This window comes from Parasteatoda tepidariorum, chromosome 4, assembly GCF_982258835.1.
Source record: "Parasteatoda tepidariorum strain Cologne lab strain chromosome 4, Ptep-v5.0, whole genome shotgun sequence".
In the NCBI taxonomy this organism is placed as follows: Eukaryota; Metazoa; Arthropoda; class Arachnida; order Araneae; family Theridiidae; genus Parasteatoda; species Parasteatoda tepidariorum.
Window position 1 is genome coordinate 78,152,145 of NC_141758.1, and position 19,442 is coordinate 78,171,586.

At 29.0% G+C, this 19,442-nt stretch overlaps 2 protein-coding genes across 2 annotated transcripts; both read right to left on the minus strand.

The window, feature by feature from the left end:
- Nucleotides 1–1,445: 1,445 nt before the first annotated feature.
- LOC107441342 (piezo-type mechanosensitive ion channel component 2-like) lies at nucleotides 1,446–8,536 on the minus strand. The gene is made up of 4 exons (XM_087162218.1): nucleotides 7,771–8,536; nucleotides 6,520–6,775; nucleotides 5,925–6,227; nucleotides 1,446–2,642 (listed from the first exon to the last, which is right to left on the minus strand). The coding sequence occupies exons 1-2, from the start codon at nucleotides 8,534–8,536 to the stop codon at nucleotides 6,666–6,668; spliced, it is 876 nt and encodes a 291-aa protein (XP_087018344.1). The 3' UTR covers nucleotides 1,446–2,642; nucleotides 5,925–6,227; nucleotides 6,520–6,665.
- Nucleotides 8,537–11,734: 3,198 nt separating this feature from the next.
- LOC147811812 (uncharacterized) lies at nucleotides 11,735–18,447 on the minus strand. Its single transcript, XM_087161394.1, has 2 exons — nucleotides 14,077–18,447; nucleotides 11,735–12,003 (listed from the first exon to the last, which is right to left on the minus strand). The coding sequence occupies exons 1-2, from the start codon at nucleotides 14,410–14,412 to the stop codon at nucleotides 11,857–11,859; spliced, it is 483 nt and encodes a 160-aa protein (XP_087017520.1). The 5' UTR covers nucleotides 14,413–18,447; the 3' UTR covers nucleotides 11,735–11,856.
- Nucleotides 18,448–19,442: the final 995 nt, after the last annotated feature.

The following is a 19,442-nucleotide window of genomic DNA, read 5'->3' on the forward strand; positions in this document are numbered from 1 at the left end:
AATTTATCTACCGTAAACCGGGGCGAGTTTACCCATCCAGGGGCGAGTCTACCTATTTTAGTTTTATTTAATTTTCACAATTTTAAATTGCAAATAAAATTTTTTTAACCGACGGAGGACTTAGTTCAGACTCTAAGGAAGATGGCGCTGTAGTAGTTTGATCCGTTTTTATTTATTTGGTGTCTTTTTAACCGACCTGTTCAAACGTCTTTTGAGAGATTTGTATTGAAAATCAGCAAACTTTTAGTTGGTGCTCCGCAAGTATATAATTATAATTACTATTTTCACTTTGGTTAAGTGATGAACTTATCTAAGACTAAGATTACATTAATTTTATATGAAAAAAACCAAAAAGAATGTAAGTTTTGCTGTTGTAAACAAAAAGCCAGAATTCGCGGGGCGAGTCAACACATTCGTATTTAGTTTTAATAAAGCATAATAATATAATTTAGAACTTTGTTTATATTAAAATTAAGTCATTTTAATTGAATTTGAGTATATTATTTTAATTCTGCACTGATAAATTTATCATTAATAAGAAAATTTATAGGTTAAATATAAATGTAAATATAAAATATGCTTATTTTACCTATTTTTTCAATTTTTATATTACAAAATTAACTTTTTTTATTTAATACAAGTTAAATAAATTATTATTTATAAATTATTATTACCTCCCAAAAGAATGGGAAAAGGATTTTTCATGATTCCCAATGTTTGAATTTTGATTTTGTTAATAATCTTTAATTATTATTATTTATTAATTATTTAATTGTAAATTTATATTAATTTTAATTTATTTTTATCAACAATAATCAGAAAAAAATGTTATTTTATAATGTTAATGATTATAAAAACAAAACTGTAGTCAAAATGTGATAATCGATCAAATACTCAATTTGTGTTATTTTATGAATAAAAAAATGGAATATATAATAAAGTTATGAATTTTACTTCATAAATATCCTATATAGTAACTAAAATAACAATTTAATTGTAGAATTTGATTATTTACAATGTTAACATCCATTTTAGTAGAATGGGTAGACTCGCCCCATACGAGAGATTTGTCAGCAGTTCTATAAAAATATACAGTAACAGCGTAACTGTTAATATTTTCTGAAATCGATTTCACAGCTTTAAAGAGGGATAAATAGCGATTCCGAAACACCTATTAAAAGCCTTTTTTCTTTAATATTTACAAAAGTTTGACCACTTGAAAGTTGACAAACTGAAAAAATGGGTAGACTCGCCCCGTTTTACGGTAATTTAAAATATAAACGAAGAAACATTCTATACTTTAAAGCATTCACATGACATAGGACACAAGAGATACTGGTTGGTAGTCATAAACCCAAAAAAATGATCCAGCTGTTCAATGTAGGTTAGAAAATCAAATAAAATTGTCTTTAACACTAAAATCAAGATCAAATGAAAGAATCATATTTTTAAAAATCTAAATTTATTATGAAATTCAGAGTAAAAAACTTTAAAAATAAGTTGTCTACAAACAAATTTGCATTTTACAGCAAAATATTTATAAGTTTAGTAAATAATTCTGTACAGGCAGGAAATCTAAACTAAATTAAAATACTGGGAATGTGCACAAATTAAAAAAAAAATTTAAATGTCAGCATTTTTAATCCAAGATTCAAATCAATTATTCTCTTAAATAAATCATTGTAATTACATTTGTACATTTTGATTTTCATATTAAAATTTCAAAATGTAATATGGTTAATGCAGAAACAACGAAGTAAATTTGAAATGATACAAAACACATTTATTTACTTTTGAACGCTGCCTAATATAAGCTAATTAATTCAACAAAAACACATCTATGCAAGTCATGCACTCAAAAGTCATAAAACACTGGCGACAGATTACAATACACACGCTTCAATAAAATAATATATTTACCCAACAAAATTTCCTACACTGTTACTTTAACAAAAAACCTGATGTAAAATTATTTGATTGAAGATAATTGCAGAAAACTCAAAAATTTTTGCTCCAACTCCAAATATCAAAGAATAAATTAAATAATTATGATCAATTCTTAATAAAAAAAGTTTAATATAGATAAAACAATTCACTTTTTAATCCAGATATAAAAATTCCCATAAAACAGCAGAATTACACAAATAAAAACAATTACCTTAAAATCAAATTCCAATATTTGTAAATGCAATTTTATTAATTACAATAACTAGACGGGAAATTTTTTTAAATTAAATAATCCTTAATTTAAACAATAGTTATTAATAAATACTTTGACTTACACTCAATACCAACCTAATTAAATTAAATAATTAATTGATTATTTACATCATACTTCTGAATGACATATCAGCAATATGTAAGTTACCTAGAGCAAATATGTAGATGCTGATTTAATTATTCAAAGCATAGCTCAAGGGTGAAATATAATTCAAATAATACAAATGATGATGAATGTGTTTTATATAAAGTTTGAAAAGAATTATTCTCTCCGTCTATATCTTCAACAATTGATGATCACAGATTTGAATAGGTTTCTTTTGACTAGATTTCCAATCACTTGAAACCGAAATTTCAATTCAACAATGGAAACTGTTCTTGATAAATAGAGTTTAAATCAATTCTAGACCTTCAAGGTTCATCTAAAAATATATAAAAATATCATTATTAGTTTTTATGACTGAATATTGATTGTTTTACTTAAAAAGAAAAGGATACAAATAAGACCAAACAAATATTTCTGCCATCATATTTGTATTGATAAATTATAGCTTTAAAAAATCAAAAAAAATTTTTACTTTGATATAATGTCATGTTTAGAAAATAAAACAATCATTCTTTATAACTTTACAGACTTACAAATAAAAATTATATATTTTTTTTTTCAGGGGCAGAGTAAAACGTTTGGCACATGTCTGAAAGGTAGGGCATTTGAATCCTACAGATAATCTATGTATAAAATATTGACTGGTGCACGTTAAATCTGTTTGGGTCACAAAGTCTTACAAGTTCTCATGGCAATTCAATACCTTTGGGGGTACTGAATCGAAGATTGATCGTTTTCAGGTTCCGGTCAGAATAACGATGTGTGAGAGGTGTGTATAAGTCCGCCCTCTAAAGCAGGCTATGATGTATATGTGGGATAAAGTTGTATTCTTGGTTATAGATGGCGCCTCTGAAAAACAAGAAGAGCACCCCTCTGCCTTAAATTCGCTTGGTGTTACCGCAGTAAGGCTTTCTAGTATAGGCAAGTAGCATTCGTAACAACAGGAGTATATTTTTAAAAATACTATAAATTATCAAAATTAAAAATTTAAAATTACCTTAATTAATCAAAAACAATCTTAAATGTCTTTAATTAAATATTATCTTTGAAATTAAAGGTTGAATAATTACAATAGGAGCATAAAGATCATAGTAATTAAGTTTCTTAGAGCATGGTGAAATTGAAAGTGAAATGCTGCAATCTGAAAGTATAGAAACTTTTTTTTTTCATTAATAAATATGTTAGTTGAAAGTGTGTATTCTAATTCTGAAATTATAATAAAAATTGTGGTTTATTCACTTAGATACATATTGATTTTTAATACTTTTTATTTTAAAAGTACTACTATAATGATGTGATTATCTGAATAAATTAAAGTGCAGAATTATTTTCTTAATGATTATAATAGGCAAATTTTTTTCTATGCAGCCAAATAAAACAAATTCGTTGCAAGTAAGCTATGTGTTAGTTCTTAAATAATTTGGTTAACGAAGATTAAAAAAATAAATAAATGAAAAGTAATAGTCTATTTTGCAGAAAGTTAAGAAAAACACTAGTAATATAATTAAAAAATCAATAACTTTAATTGAATACTTTATATTTAGGGTCTGAAGTCAAATAATTGTTCTTTTGCAGATAACTAAAATTTCAAAATACATTAATCCTCTCGAGGAGTCATTTTTTTTTAAATATGTTCAAAAATTCCAAATTTTTTATTACTAATTTTTTTCACATATATTTACAAATTAAAACTAAAGATGTATGAGGTCTGGGATTTCGTTAAAAAATTAATATTTTACTCGGCCAATTAGGGGTACACGGCAAAAGTTTTATTAGTTACTTGACTAGGTATTATAACATTTATACAAAACAAGAAAAAAATCGTACACATAACAAATATTTTAGAAGATATAATTCTTAAGCCTGTATAAATAAAAACATGCTTTCATATTTGAATTTTTAAAAAAATTCTAAAAGAATTTTGCAATGCTGTTTAGATATAGAATAATTAACTTAAAACTTTTATTTTTAGCTGAAGACATCTACTAAAAGTAGACTTTATAGTTAAATTTTGAATCTGCAATTTTGCATCGATTTAATTAAATTTTCAATTGCGTTTATTAATGTACTTTCAGTTAAGAAAAGGATGTTTTACATATATTTTCACAAAATGATCGTATATTAAATGAAAAATGTTTTGACTATCAGGATTTAGTTTTTAAACATCATTTAACAATTAATATCATTTGAAAGCAATGAGAGCTACTTTAATTCAATCATTTTAAATTTTTGATGTTTAGTGAGAAATGTTATCTTATAACCAATGTTGAAGAGAAGATTTATATAGCAGATTCAATATCCGTATCCACATAATTTTGAAGCTCCAAACGATTAAGTAACTCCTAGATTAAGCAACAAACAATGGGAAAAATTTACTTTCATTAAAACATTCTCTGTGAAATTAACATGTATTTGCATTACGCAGTGAAAATAATTACGAAAACCTCCCATAGTTAATCTAATGATAAGAGAACTTTAACCAGACTGGTTGGAAATAGAATTTATTGACCTAACGAGTAGTAAACATGCTTATTCTAAATCTGAATATGGTTGTGTCGAACATAAATGAGTGTCACCCGGCTTTGGATACCCAGCAAAACAGCCAGATTTCGACCACTCAAAACTGAGTTTTGAGGTTTAAAACTAGGTCTGGGTACCCATACCAGCAGTGAGAATTTTTTCAATGGATTTGGGTAATAACTAGATAAATATAGTGTAGTAGGGAACCCGGTACATCCCAAATTAAAATATACAAAAAATTTATAAAAGAGTTTCTTTTTCAATATAGAATTAGATAATTAAAAAAGGTTGTATGAAAATTAAAAAATATCTAGATAAATACAAAATTTTGAAAGTTAATTTTTGTTAAATTAAAATTTGTTTTATGAAATGCAAAGATAAAAGGTTTTGAAATGGATCTTCAGATTCATCACTATCTGCTGAGCAATCAGTTTCGCTATAACTATCTTTAATATTCTGGAAATCAGAGTCAGAACTGCTATTAGTGTCAGAAATATTGTCAGGAATGTAAGTTATATAATTCGCAAAATACTTCCTACCAGACATGTTTAGCTTTGAAAAGAATGTACAAAATGCTGCAAAACATGCTTCTATATGGACAACTAATGCCATCTGTCGAACCCAGGTTTAATTAACCTTTTTCTTCTCGCTCCCATGAAATTGACAGGGTGAGGTTTCGTCCTCTATTTCTCGCTCCCATGATATTGACGTGCTGAAGTCTTCAGTAGTAACGCGCCAGTAAGAATAAAATTAATTCATTTCTTTTCCCCGAAAACATTTTATTTCTCATTTTACACACTAGATGGCAGTACCAGGATATTTTTAAGGCAATTGTAGATAGTTTCTTTTAAAGTAGATGTCAGCACTAATCAAATGCAAAAGCTAGAAAAATAGACATTTTTACGACCGTTTTCTTGAAAATCTACCAATCATTAAGGAGCTAAACATATAAATATTAAAGAAGAGCCAAAATGAAATCAAAAACAAGAATAGAGTGGGTTGCAGGTCACGTAAGATTTGCTACCTCTAAATTGCCCATGGAAATCTTGGGATTTACAGTGAAGGGGTAAATTTTTACCTTCAAGGCCTGATTCCTGGTAATCTCGGCATTTCCTCACCAGCTTCAACCTCAAGTTCTGGTGGTCTGGTCCATTTTATAAGCATTTCAGGAGACCTGTACAGGAATATCAGCTTAGCAAACAGATCTTCCTCAAGAGTGAATTCGCCACTTTCTCGCACCAGATAAATATTCATGCAAAGCTGTAACACTCTGTCAACGTAAGGCATGTCATCAAACATGATATTGGAGGAAGTGCCTGCCACAAATCCCCTCACAACACGGGATACAACAAGAGCAAAAGTGGTGTAGAGGCCCACAATCCTGAAATCATAAGGAAAATGGTAATTAAGGACAATAAGTAGAAACTACCAAATACTAACCATACATTATTTAACACTCAAACAGTCTGCATGCAAATACTGCCCTGCAGATCTGTTTACTTTCTACTTTAACAAATTCTTCTGTTTTCTCTGAAGTTATTAGGTAAGAAAACAGATTATACAGAAATATTATCTTTTGTTGAGCTTACTTTTAAAACTAATAACTATAAAGTTATTAATTGATGTCAACTTAATTCGAGTAACAAAACAATTATAAGAAATAACAATCATACCCATATCCAGAAATAATGTATAATTCAGTAGGGAAGGCTTTGTCACTAAAGGCAACTAATCACAAAGAATCGCAGTTATTAATTCCACTTATTGAGTAAGGAGGGATATCACAGACATCTCGAACTTCCCACCATTCTATGTAATGTCAGATGGTAGTGCTTAATGACTCAGATGTATTCAGCATATCACCGGTCCACATGGATAAATTCAAACCTCGAAACTCTGTGGGACCAAAAAATCGTTTGCTTCTATCAGCTATAAAGAGAAAAACATAATATTATAAAGGCATAAAATAAAAATGCCTATAGAGCATTTGGGTTTAAAGAAATGATTCAGTTCAGAAATAAATGCAAGACATGAAAAATATAAATAAAACAAATTATTATGAACTTACAGTAAAATTTCTCTATTTGGAGACATTATTAGGTCTCGATGTTGATCGTCGAATATAAGTTCAGACTGACTTTTGGAGGTGACAAAATTTTGATTTTGTATAATCGATGTAATATTAATAATAAATATAAACAACCGGACAGAGTAAGAGTCATCACGTCAAACTGAATAAGGTATCTTGGTCACTTATTTAGATTAGTTGTAGTTCATTTATGCAGCACTAGAGCTGCACAATGGGCACCGGTGATGGTCTGGGAAACATCCATGAGGATGATCCGAAGACATGTCATCAAAATTTTGATGCTTTGCAGAGGGGATGGCACTTCCACTTCAGTAGCCCGACGATCTATACGCGAAGTTGAGCACTTTAAGGTAGAACAGTTTAATGAGGACCACTACCTCACACCCTCAGTCCCTACGCTGACCGATCCAAGTAGTCCCCAAACCGCACACTTTCGGTGATCTGCTAGGAACAGTGTCTGAACTATCAGTCCACTGTGGGTCCTTATTTAGATTAGAGGATTACAGCAACATAAAGCTATTAACCATAATCAATTAATAATAATCAATCACTATAACTTAATGTATAATTTTAAATGGTCTGAAATATTTATATTAATGTACTAGCAGTTAAAGGAATAATATTGATGGAATTTGATTTTCACTCAAATAAGATTTTTGAGAAAAAAAATATTAATGATCAAAGAAAAAGGACTAGACGATTAATTGTAAATTTAAAACCATATGACATTAAAACACTTTCAATCCAAAAAATTTTGATGCCTGAATAATCAGTATGAATGCACTAAAACCAAAACTCGACAAGAATTCATATGAATTTACAAAACATAACTCACTTTTCTTTTTATAAAACTTATCAACCACTATAGCACTGCCCGAGCTTGGAATTTTCACAAAGTTCGGGAAGAACTCAGTTAAAGTGACAGCCTTAGGAATGGAGCCAGGAATTGTTGTGGCATTGACACTGAGTGCTGCAGCGAGATTTTTCTTTTGAGGATCAGTCAAAACAAGTTCTTTTTGATCTTTTACTTCGGGATTTGTCCCATGATTCTCTTTCTTCCTCATAAAAGACCACGAAAGAGTCATTTTCACAGTGGAATTCACTTTCTGCAGCTCTTCCACCAAAGCATTTTGACTCGGAGGGCTGATGGTCCAGATTGAGGTGGAGTTATTACTAAGTTCCACAACTACAGCATCCTCTCTACTATAACCAGTTAAGAAACTTGTTGTGGAGGGATCAGCCAGTTCGGCAACAGCGCCTTCAAGTTCCTTCCACTGGCGATCATTGAAGGGTTTGATCTGTTCCCCTTTCAAAGCTGTGGTTCTAAATAAGGGTTCGTAACCCGTTATAGACAGTTCAAATGTGCCGCTTATTGGCAAGTTGGTGCTTCCGACTGTGTTCCCCAAAGCAAACAGTAACAGTGGGAACCAGATTATGAGTATAATGAAAAATAACAGTGAGCAGCCAACTCCATACTTAATGAGAGCAGTCCGTTTTGCTCCCCTCGGAGTTGGGTAGTCAGCTTCAGCTTGTCTTGTGCATTTTAACACAAATATACTGGCGTAAACATCTTTCATCTTTAGCCAGTTGCGGATATTCATGCTTGTATCTGTCCATATCCAATCCATCAAACTTCTCAGTTCAGACAAAAGTGGTATAATTATGTACCTGTGAAAGTTTTTTAAAAAATTAATGACAAACATTATAGGAAAAGCAACAACAAAAAAGCATCTTATTAAAAAGAGATTATAAATTTATGAAAAAAAAGATAACAATTTATTAAAGTTAAGTGACAATCAAGAACAAGTTCTAATAAATATACGAAAAATATATGATAGACGTCATGTATTTTCTGATGCCCTATCTTTAAATGTAGAAGAAAAAAAACTTCAAAAGATAAACAATTTATTTAGTATCTAAAATCATAGAGTAGAACAAGGTTGCTTTTGAACACAATAAAATGGCTTTTCTCGATGTAATCAGGTCAGAAATCTGGGTTTATAAAGGAAAGTTTTAAATGAATGTCTTCAGTTAGCATAATAGTCAAAGGAATAAAAATAAAAAGTTAGTAGATGACATGATACCATGGCTGTAAAAACATTCTAATAGTGACTAAGAGTTTAAAAATATATAACTACTTTGTATTTTTCTCATACTACACTGCCTTCAGAATGAGTAATTACAATCAATTCAGAAATACTACAAGAAATGTTCTATTTTTTCACTCCTGAGAAATGCAAAAAAAAAAAAGTCAATGTGTTATCACTAAATTTTTTTATCAGAAGGTAAAATATTTTAATGAATAGCCATTATTGATTGTAAAGCAAATTTTTTACACAATTTGAATATAACCATATTTTATCATAGCTCCGTCTCTTCCTTCAGATTGAACTGTCACACAGTGCTCGTAATCTATATGGTAACCCTCTCTGAGTGGAGTACATTTTCCGTTGTCCACGTTCCGAAATGCAGCATTACTTGCAGTGATAGCTGGGGGAGAAATTCCAATTAATATTTATTTTAATATTCCAAAAATATTGATTGCACTATGCGCACTTAATCGATAATGAATCTCAGTCATATAATTACATTATTTCAACAACAAATATATTTCACACAAGAGAACATTCAGAGGAATATTCACAAAATTCGACAAAACTCATCTATGGGTTAAAAGAAAATTCCAAGAAAATTGCACTATTCGAATTTTCATTCTGAAATTACGGTAAAATAGCCGGAAGTAGTCTGACCATTCGATTAAAAGTAAAGTTCATGGTTAGGAACATTTTTTTAGTTTTACAACTTAGTAATCGTTTACAACTGGTACGGTTAAAAAGCTGTGAATACAAAACTATATGGTTTTGTAAACATTTACAACTAAAATAGTTTCAAAACCATAAAAATGAAACTTAAACGGACATTAGAGCTCTGTGAGTACAGCGTCATTTGTGCGTGAATGATAGTTTCGTATTTTTATAGTTCAGAATCACCAGCTGAAGAGTGCGGAACACAGGAATCTTTTCATGTACTGAAGAAATATTATAATATCAACGCTGGGATTCGAATCCCTGTTTAATCAGTCATGAGATTAACCAATTACCCTTCTCAGTTACAGTATGTGGCAAGCTGCACATAACAAAATTGCATGAAAAGGTGGGCCTAGTTTGGCGCGGATAGAATTCTGATCGTTTAACCATATTAGGAAGGAAAAAAATTATCAGTAAACGTTTGTTTTATTCTTAAGAGTTTGAATATCATTTTTTTTATGGTTATTTACCTGTTTTGATTGAATATAGCAAAAAAACAATTAAATAACAATTAAAATTGCTATTTAACCATTTTTGCCCAGAAATTTCTGACAGTGTGTACATGCGCTGCTGGAAAAATTTGACAAAAATTGTACAACTGTTAGCAGAATATTTGATAAAAGTTGTGCATTTGTTTGTGGAAAATTCCACAAGAATTATAAATATGTTAGAGGAAAATAACGCAAAAATTGTACTTGTGACTTAGGAGAAAAACGGATAGGGATTGGCATCGTACATTTACTGGAATATGCTAGTTCGAAACACAAGAGATGCTCCTTCGAATTAAGTAAATTTTAATCAAGAGAATTAAAGGAATTTCTTTTTCATCATATAAAAGAAATGTGCTACTTTTGAAGTAAATAACACTAGCTTTGATTTTTTTATTTATTCATTTTTTACAGCATTTTTCTTCCTGTAATTCAGCAATTTGTTTTTTATACAGCAGAGATACAGTGCCACCTAAAAAAGAAATACTATCAAATTCCAGAACTTTAAATTGTGGAAGCGTTTAAAAATGATTTCTTACCTGTTAGTACATAGTCTTTGGGGCATTGTCTGTAATCCTCTAAATAAATGTAAAGCAAACGCGATGGTTTATCGTTGAAGAGATCTGAAGCATCCCAGTTGAAACATTTCACTTTGTCAAGATCCTTAAATTCATCTTTATCATCCCTAACAGAAAAGATACAAATTCAGAAAATTTCCCAGTAAAAATTTACTGCTATACTACAAATTAAAAGTTTATAAATTTGTTATTCATTTACAAACTGATTCTTCAATTTGATTTGATGATTTGTTTATTCACTTATTATTCTCTTCCTTTCTTCCCCATTCAATCACTTTGACTCATTCATTTATCCACTCATTCATTCACTTGTCTCTCATTCAATTATTCTATCACTATTATGCAAATGGAAGTTATCGTTTACCTATCGTTACTGTTCATTTACAAACTGATTCTTCGATTTGATTTGATGATTTGCTTATTCACTTATTATTCTCTTCCTTTCTTCCCCATTCATTCAATTTGACTCATTCATTTATCCACTCATTCATTCATATGCCCCTCATTCAATTATTCTATCACTATTATGCAGATGGAAGTTATCGTTTACCTCATATTCCGGGTATGTAAAAATTCGTTTACCAACTCCATTTATACACTTAATTTCTATCACTCATCCATCCCTTTATTCATTCGCTTTTGCACTTATGCTTTTACATTCACATTGAACGATATCGTTTATATCATTTTCCTCGTATGAAGATATTTATTGAACCACTCCTTTCATTTTTTCACTTTTTCATTCTTTTATTTGTAACCACTATAACATTTATTATGTTTTTAGACTGCGTCGTTTTTAGATTCATATTGAACTATGTCGTTTTATCCATATCATGCAAATGACAATATTATTAATTAAACACCTACTAAAATTATAAGGCTTGGTGTAAAACAAATACAATACCTTAAATATATCATCCCTTGCCATAAAAAGAAAATTTTTCATAATAAACAGTCGAATAGTGATTTTTTAATATATTCAAATCTTTTTTTTTTTTATATTATTAAGCGTAAAAACTTGAAATGGGATCAATTAAATTAAATTATATCATATTCCAATGATGACGCCATTTCTTTTCGTGGTTATTTCTGGACTATTGCAATCTATGTTCCAAGTGACCAATGGGGATATATCAGGAGCTGATGGCTTGTTGTCAGTGTCCAAAATATGGAATTTTATTTCTCGTAGCCATTTCTAAAAGAGGAATGGTTATTTATTCTAAAAATATATATGTTATTAATTATGTTACATTTAAAAGTAATACACTTTAATTCAAACTTGGCTTTTATAATTTCTTCTTTAATCTTTTTCCAGGAAATTATTTGTCTTGTTTTTGAAATTAAAAAAAGGAAATATTTCTGTTATAGCCCATTGTTGGCCAAGAAGGTTGCGTAGGTTAGGTTCACCACAAATTCATGACTAACACCATGATGATGGCAGAATAGCGCAATGACCGCCTTCATTTTACAGAGACTGGTACCAACGGCTCAGTGCCCGCACGGCTATTCTTTTTATGTTACTTTGGTTATAACATCTGGAGTGGACTAATTTAGTTAAACTGTTTAAAATGGGAGATAGACCCGAAAAAAGTAAGTTTTCAGGTACCTTGAGTTACTAAAAAAGAGTATAACGTTTACTCCTTACGTTTATGATGTTCCTCGTATTAAAGGAACAGGACTATAGATCACGCGTAATCACTTAATAACTGAAAATTAATCTTTTTCTGGTACTTTTCGAAATATTTTCGAAAAAATTAAATACGTTGATATCTGATTCACACTCACATGTTCTTCACATTTTTTTCTTATTTTGTATCGAAATCAAATTCATACATTGGCGAAAGATAAATATAAAATTCGATTTTATTTTGCAACTTATGCTATTGATCCTTTAAAATTGTTCTTACTTTTTAATAAATTCGAAATTAAAATCACCATTTTTCTAGCACTATTATTCAACAGTAAGCAGTTCATTTCTTTAAATTTCCTTTATTTTGATTTCGGTTTATTGTTCACTGTACAATATTTAATATACTAATCAAAAAGCACTTAGTTTGATCAAGCAAATAAACAGATCTTTATTTTTTTCGTAATTTTGTCATCGGGAACGTACATAGAACATTTCCTTACTGTTTAGAATTTTTTTTCAAAGAGAAGTGAAATATTTTCTAAATAATTTGGAAGCTTACATACCAAAAATTGATTAAAAATTTAAAAATAGAAAAAAAAAGTGAAAAGCTACTAAAAAATTATATTAATTAATAGCAAAAATTTCAGGGTAGTTGTTTATTTTTCAGTTTCTGATTAAAAAATCGTTACTGATAAAAATAGTGCGCAATAATATCGAATAAAACGTTTCATCATAAAAATGATTGACCTTTTTCATATTTATTTATGATCAAAACCATGCACTTTTAAATGTATTTTATTATTTTTATAATAAGCTACATTTTCAGATCTATTTTATATAGAATATCATAAAGTCCCTGAATATTCAATATACAGTAGAATACTTTTTTGAAACAGGTTTTCTACTTTTTAAATTTTTCCAATTAATTTTCTAAGTTTTTTTTTTTAAATAAATAATAAAAAATAATTGTCAATTCCATAGCTTTTAATAGTTTTCTAGCATTTCCTTACACCAATTACATTGTATATTTTTTAACTGTTAAGTCCGTTAGTAAAAAAATGTACAAGGAAATTATTGTTACTTTATGAATTTAATGTCATGAATTTAATACGAACACCAAAATATTTTTCCTTTTTTTTTTTAGCTTTATGAATTATAAGTCTCAGATGTATAGTATGAGTCTATTAATGATTTAATTAAAAGCATTACTGTTGATGTTTAAATTTTTAAAACATTTTAAGATAGCTTATTATTTAATAATTTGAAATTGTATATACATTTAAATTGTTAGTGTATATTTATGTAATTATGCAGATTAACGGCGAATGATTGTATTGTAACTGTACGAATTGTACTGTAACAATACATTGTACATAAATTGTATAATTATAATACATTGTACTAGAACAAATCGTAAATTTTAAAATTTAATGGAATTAGAAATAATCACATATGTTATGCCAAAATAATTATTACTGAAATTATTTATAGTCCTTTATATATATATATATATATATATATATATATATATATATATATATATATATATATATATATATATATATATATATATTGATATTAGTTATATCAAAATTGCTCAGTAAGTTAAGTTTCAGAATTCTTTCCACATTTGCTTACCATGTACATAGACCATCCTTTCTTTTCAACAACTGAAGTTAAATTAGAAGATTTACAAAGAGCACAAGTCATTTTCACATTCTTCTTAGGTTTATCTTCATTCAAAGATGAATTGTCATAAACATGACTAACAGCAAACATTCCACAAGATTTCTTCAATTTACAGGCAGTCGCGCAGTTAGATATGGAATAGGTGGTAAAAGACTGAATCACCGATTTCGAATCACAAATCAAATCTCGATCAATCAACCTAAATAAATCGTTTTTGGCTACCACACCACAAAAAACAAAAACAAACATTGGACAGAGAAAGTTGAAACTTCTGTAAAATACCATTATTAAAACGTGTTTTAACTAACTTAGTTAATAAACGTTTAACTAATTTAGGACGGAAAAAATTCGTAATTGGTTTTAAAAGAAGTTAAATATTCAAAATGCTTTTTAAAGGAGAGTTGTACATTTTTTCTTTAATAAATATAGATCAAGTTGAGTTTCGTTTAGTTAAATTCCGAGTTTCAATTATTCTGTAATAATTCTAAGCACTGGTATTCTTAAATAAATTCGATTTTAATTCTTTTGCATAAAATATCAGGGCTATTTAATAACCTCAAAATGGAATCTAAATATTCAATTGTCTCTTAATATAATCATTCAATCGCAAAATGCTTTAAAAAAAACTATGAATAAAATTTCTAGTTTAATACTAGATAAATTCTTGATGAAGTACTATTCTTTTTAACTGCTTAATTTATATAACAACTGTTTATCAAACTGTTTCAATTTTGAAAACGATTTCAAACAAAAATGGAGATTTGGAATATTTTCTAGTGAATATTCATCAGCACTGTCTTCGGCAATACAAACATTCCAAGACGTAGATCAAAGTTAAAATTAAGACGTATTTTTAACCTGGAGAATTCCAAATTACTCTTTTTCCAAACCAAACCATGGTGAGAAAATTGTACAAAACATCAAATTACATCGTTTACTTCTTGATGCCATTTTTGCGTGCTTCTAGTAAAAATGTTCTGCCCAGAACGCATTTCGTTATGGTGTTTATACAACATTAGGAAATGGAATGATGTGTTATTATTCTTGCCTACGTAACAAAAGGCTTATTTTCTTTTTATGTATTCGGGGTGACACCATTTTAGCCCAGCCCACAAACGGTAATGGATAGTAATGATATGGAATCAGATGGGAACGTCATTTCTAATTGATAGGGTTGGCCATATTAGAAATGTTTTCTCTTTGCTAGTTGTGCTCAAATGGATTATGTTCTGGATTGGAAAGATATAAATACGCATAAAAAAGCTTGATTTTAAATACACAATCTAAACAAGAAAAATTTATATTTGTCTCAACTAATTTTAATTATAAAATGTGTGATAAAGGGTTAATGAATTTACTAATTTTCATTTTAAAAATATGAATTAATAGCTGTAAAATATTTTGGCTAAATTTTTTTTAAAAGAGAAAGAACAAACAAATACATGAGAAAAATAACATACGTATACATGAAAAGTTCCAGTGTTTTATTTAAACGAGTGATCTTTGTATGATAAAAATATTAGAAGATTTAAGTAGCAAATAATGTATCTTTCTATATTATAGAATCGTAACCTTCGCCACCGAAGCAATTTTGGCTGTTCAACTTAACGTTACATTTTGTTTTGCTGCCTAAAAACTATTAAACTTAATAATATATACGGCGAAGTGAAAAAAGCACAGTTAGTAGGATGGAATAAAAAAAAATTTACATTCTATTATTAGTTCCAGCATTATTAACTGTTAAGCTTATAGCAAGAAATATCATGCAGGCTGCTCTACAGACCGCAGAAATGCAACTACAGATCCGAAATTTGACGTGCTGGAAGGACTCTAGCAAACTTAAATCCGAATTTTTCCCCACTATTTTTTTCTTTACCTGGTAACTAATTTTGCCGCGCAAAAACTCCATAAGACTTAAAAACTTGAAATTGTGGTGAAATGTAGAAAAATGTACAGATGGTAACGAAGAGTAAACAAAAAATTAACATTTGTTAACTAGTTCAAGAACTATTAACTTTTGAATTTGCTGTAAAAAATATGCCATGTAGATTTGACTAATCTTTTTCTGATCTGATCTTTTTTTTTTCTTTAAATTCCAATTTGTTCGAAGTTATTTCAATTTTTTTATAAAGGTTTTTTTTCAAGAGGTCTGATTTAAGTCTCATTTTTACCATTTCTTTTTCGGTGGAATATAAGGATAAGTTATTTAATGATTACTTAGTTTCATTTCGTCATTTTTCAGTTACAAGTTTCTAGCCCGAAGTAATTAAAAATTAGCATATGAAAATGATGGCGAAGATGGTAGTGCTCGCAAAACATCAGTGGATAGGCTTAGTTCGATCTCCATACTATATAATCTGAAACAGACAAGACCTAAAATTCACAATTATATATGATTTTCGCTATGGTTAGAAACAAGAAAATCTGGAGAAAAAAAATTTCTCACAATTTCGGCCATTAGAAAACGAAAATTTATTTCTTTTAGCATTTAAGCGTACTTAAAAAAATTGAAATTTTGGAAAAGGTTCAATTTTTGTTGGTTCCAACCATAGTCATATCAATTCTTTACGGATTTTTAAAGCGATATTAAAATCGATTGAATATTGAATTATTATTAGTCTCTTTAACGAGTAAAATTACATCTCATAATTTCTTTCTTTATTGAGTAACATATTTTGAATTCTTTCGGTTGATTCTAAAGTACAGATAATTATTTTTTAAATTCAGATGATCGTCCACTTCGTAACGATTGACATACTCACAAAATGTACCTACACAAAGCTACAATAAATTCTTATTTTGCTGAGAAAATATTCTTGTTTTTGTGAAAAATTTCGATTTTTAAGAAAAATAAACAATGATGGTAGAGAAGTTATAAAGGAGGTTAGGTTAGCGGAGCGAGCAGGGAACGTTGTGTGCAATAAAAAAAGATTTTAAGAACTTAGGAGCCTTTCTGGGATTTCCTAAAAAATAACTAGATTTTGTTAAATGAAGAATCTCAAGAAACTGAAGCGGTAAGATATCATTTATTAAAAAAACTTCATTGGTTTCAAAAATATGCAATTGGGAATATAATTTGACTTTCAAGAGTTTAAAATTAGGCGCCCATTCTCCAGACTTGCCAGAAGTGAATGAAATAAATTACATATAGATGCCAACGAAACAGAAAATAAAGGTGAGAAACGAAACGAGAAAAATCACAGTAACCGTGAGGGAAATAAAAATAAAGGCGAAGGAACAGAACAAGAATAACCATGTAGCCGGGAGGGGCGAAAAAGGGGAAGATTTATTTCCACGCGCTATGGAGGGGTTCTGAGAAACTAATGTCGTTAATAAGGAAACCAGCAGTCTTATGAATGAAATAAGATTCCAGGGCACCAAGAAGGGTTGATGGGACTGGGGAGAAAATAAATTTGGCATTGTGGAAATGGATTTATACTTAAGATACCAAAAATGTGCAGCAAATAATTTTTTTCTTCGTATTCTTGATAACGAACCTATCTATCGTATTCCTTAAGAAACAAGTAGACTGGACTGTTGTTTCAATTTTCCACACTTTTGAAGCGGATGAAGTTTTAAATCAAGAAATACCTCTTCATATATATATATGTATAATAACACAACTCTTCCAAAATTCAATTAAAAAAAAAACAATAAGATTGCCTCATAAGTTGATTTCATCGTCGCTTTTATCATCATATTTTATAATCATTTATGCTTTTATTATCGTATTTTATAATCTGGCAAACTTGTTCTAAAAATATTTTATAGTTTGTCTAAAATAAGAACTCCTCCAGACATTCGTCTGGACCTGTGGAGGTGACTATAGTAACGAGGTATGACTATTTCAAGTAGGGGAGCAGGGTCACTGTTTTGGAGTGGTTTCTGCTCCGGTCGGCGAGAGAAAGTTAATCTCTTTCTTCCGCCTATTGTGTTATAAGGACATGCTTTCTTCTCCTTGCCTGTAGCCCTTTCTCACACATCTCTTCTTGTCTCTCTAAAATGCTTTACTCTCGGTACATGGTCTAATTCTAGGTGATAAAAGAATGACATTTTGTTTCACCAATCTTTTCAAGCATAAAATATATAAAACTCGCTTTTTATGTTACTCATGACATGAGTCATTAAAATACTTAAAATAGAAATAGTCATTAAAATAGAACTTTTTCGTGGAAAGGGAGAGCACTTTATAAAAAAAAGGAAAATTTTATAGTTTAAATCAAAATCTTCGATAGCAATGAGTTAATATTAACAGTACATTCAATATTAACATATATTAACAGTACATTTAATATTAACATAACATTTAATATTAACAGTAACTGGTGCCATAATTTACTTCCATTGCAAAAGCCAGAACTTATTTTAGTATTTTCAGAAAATGCATTCTTCTGAAAATATACAACTAAAAATATTCAATTCTAAAAGTATTCTAATCTAATACATCAATAAGTATTCAACAAATTTACTTGTTTTTCAAATGAAGAAGTTCAGCTGTAAAAGTCCTTAGTGTAGCAATGGCACATCGCTTTTTTTTATTATTTTTTTCTTAAACTATTTTGGCTGGAGTGGTTTGTCTCCTATAATATGTCTTTGATGTAAATAATGTAAAACTTTACGATATTATCCATCTATATTAAAAAGAAAAATCATAACCGATAAAAACACCACCACCACCAAAGTTTTGAGTGTTCAAATAAACTTTAAGCTATATGAGAGACATATTCAAAATATTCTTACATCAAATAATGTTACGTTTAATATTTTTGATGAGTAAAAAATAAAACTTAGAAACTGAAAATTAAGAAGGAGAGTACACAAATGTTCTGGGGGTAGGATGAAATAAATAAAAAAATTTAACTTTCAAGAATTAGTCCAAATTTATTAAGTGAGAATATGAACTGAATTTTTATTAGAAACTTACATGCACACTGAAAATAAGTTTTCTTTATTTTTTTTACCCTAATGAAATATAAAAACTGGAAAAAAAACTATAATACTTTTGAAGTAAAATAGATATTAAAAATATTGTGGCAACACTAGATTATGCAAACATTAACAACACTTCAATGACTTAAGATATATTCAAGTAGATTTGTAAAACATTTATTGGCTTTCAATTGCTAAGGAGTGACTAGACGCAGTGATAGTTACCAGATGCAGTGAGGAGCCACAAAAAGTGGTCTGATCATTAAGGATGAAAAGTTTTAAAATTTATCTAATTTAAAATATAAACGCAGAAATATTCTCTACTTTAAAGTATTTACATGACATGGGACACAAGAGATACTGGTTGGTAGTCATAAACCGGAAAA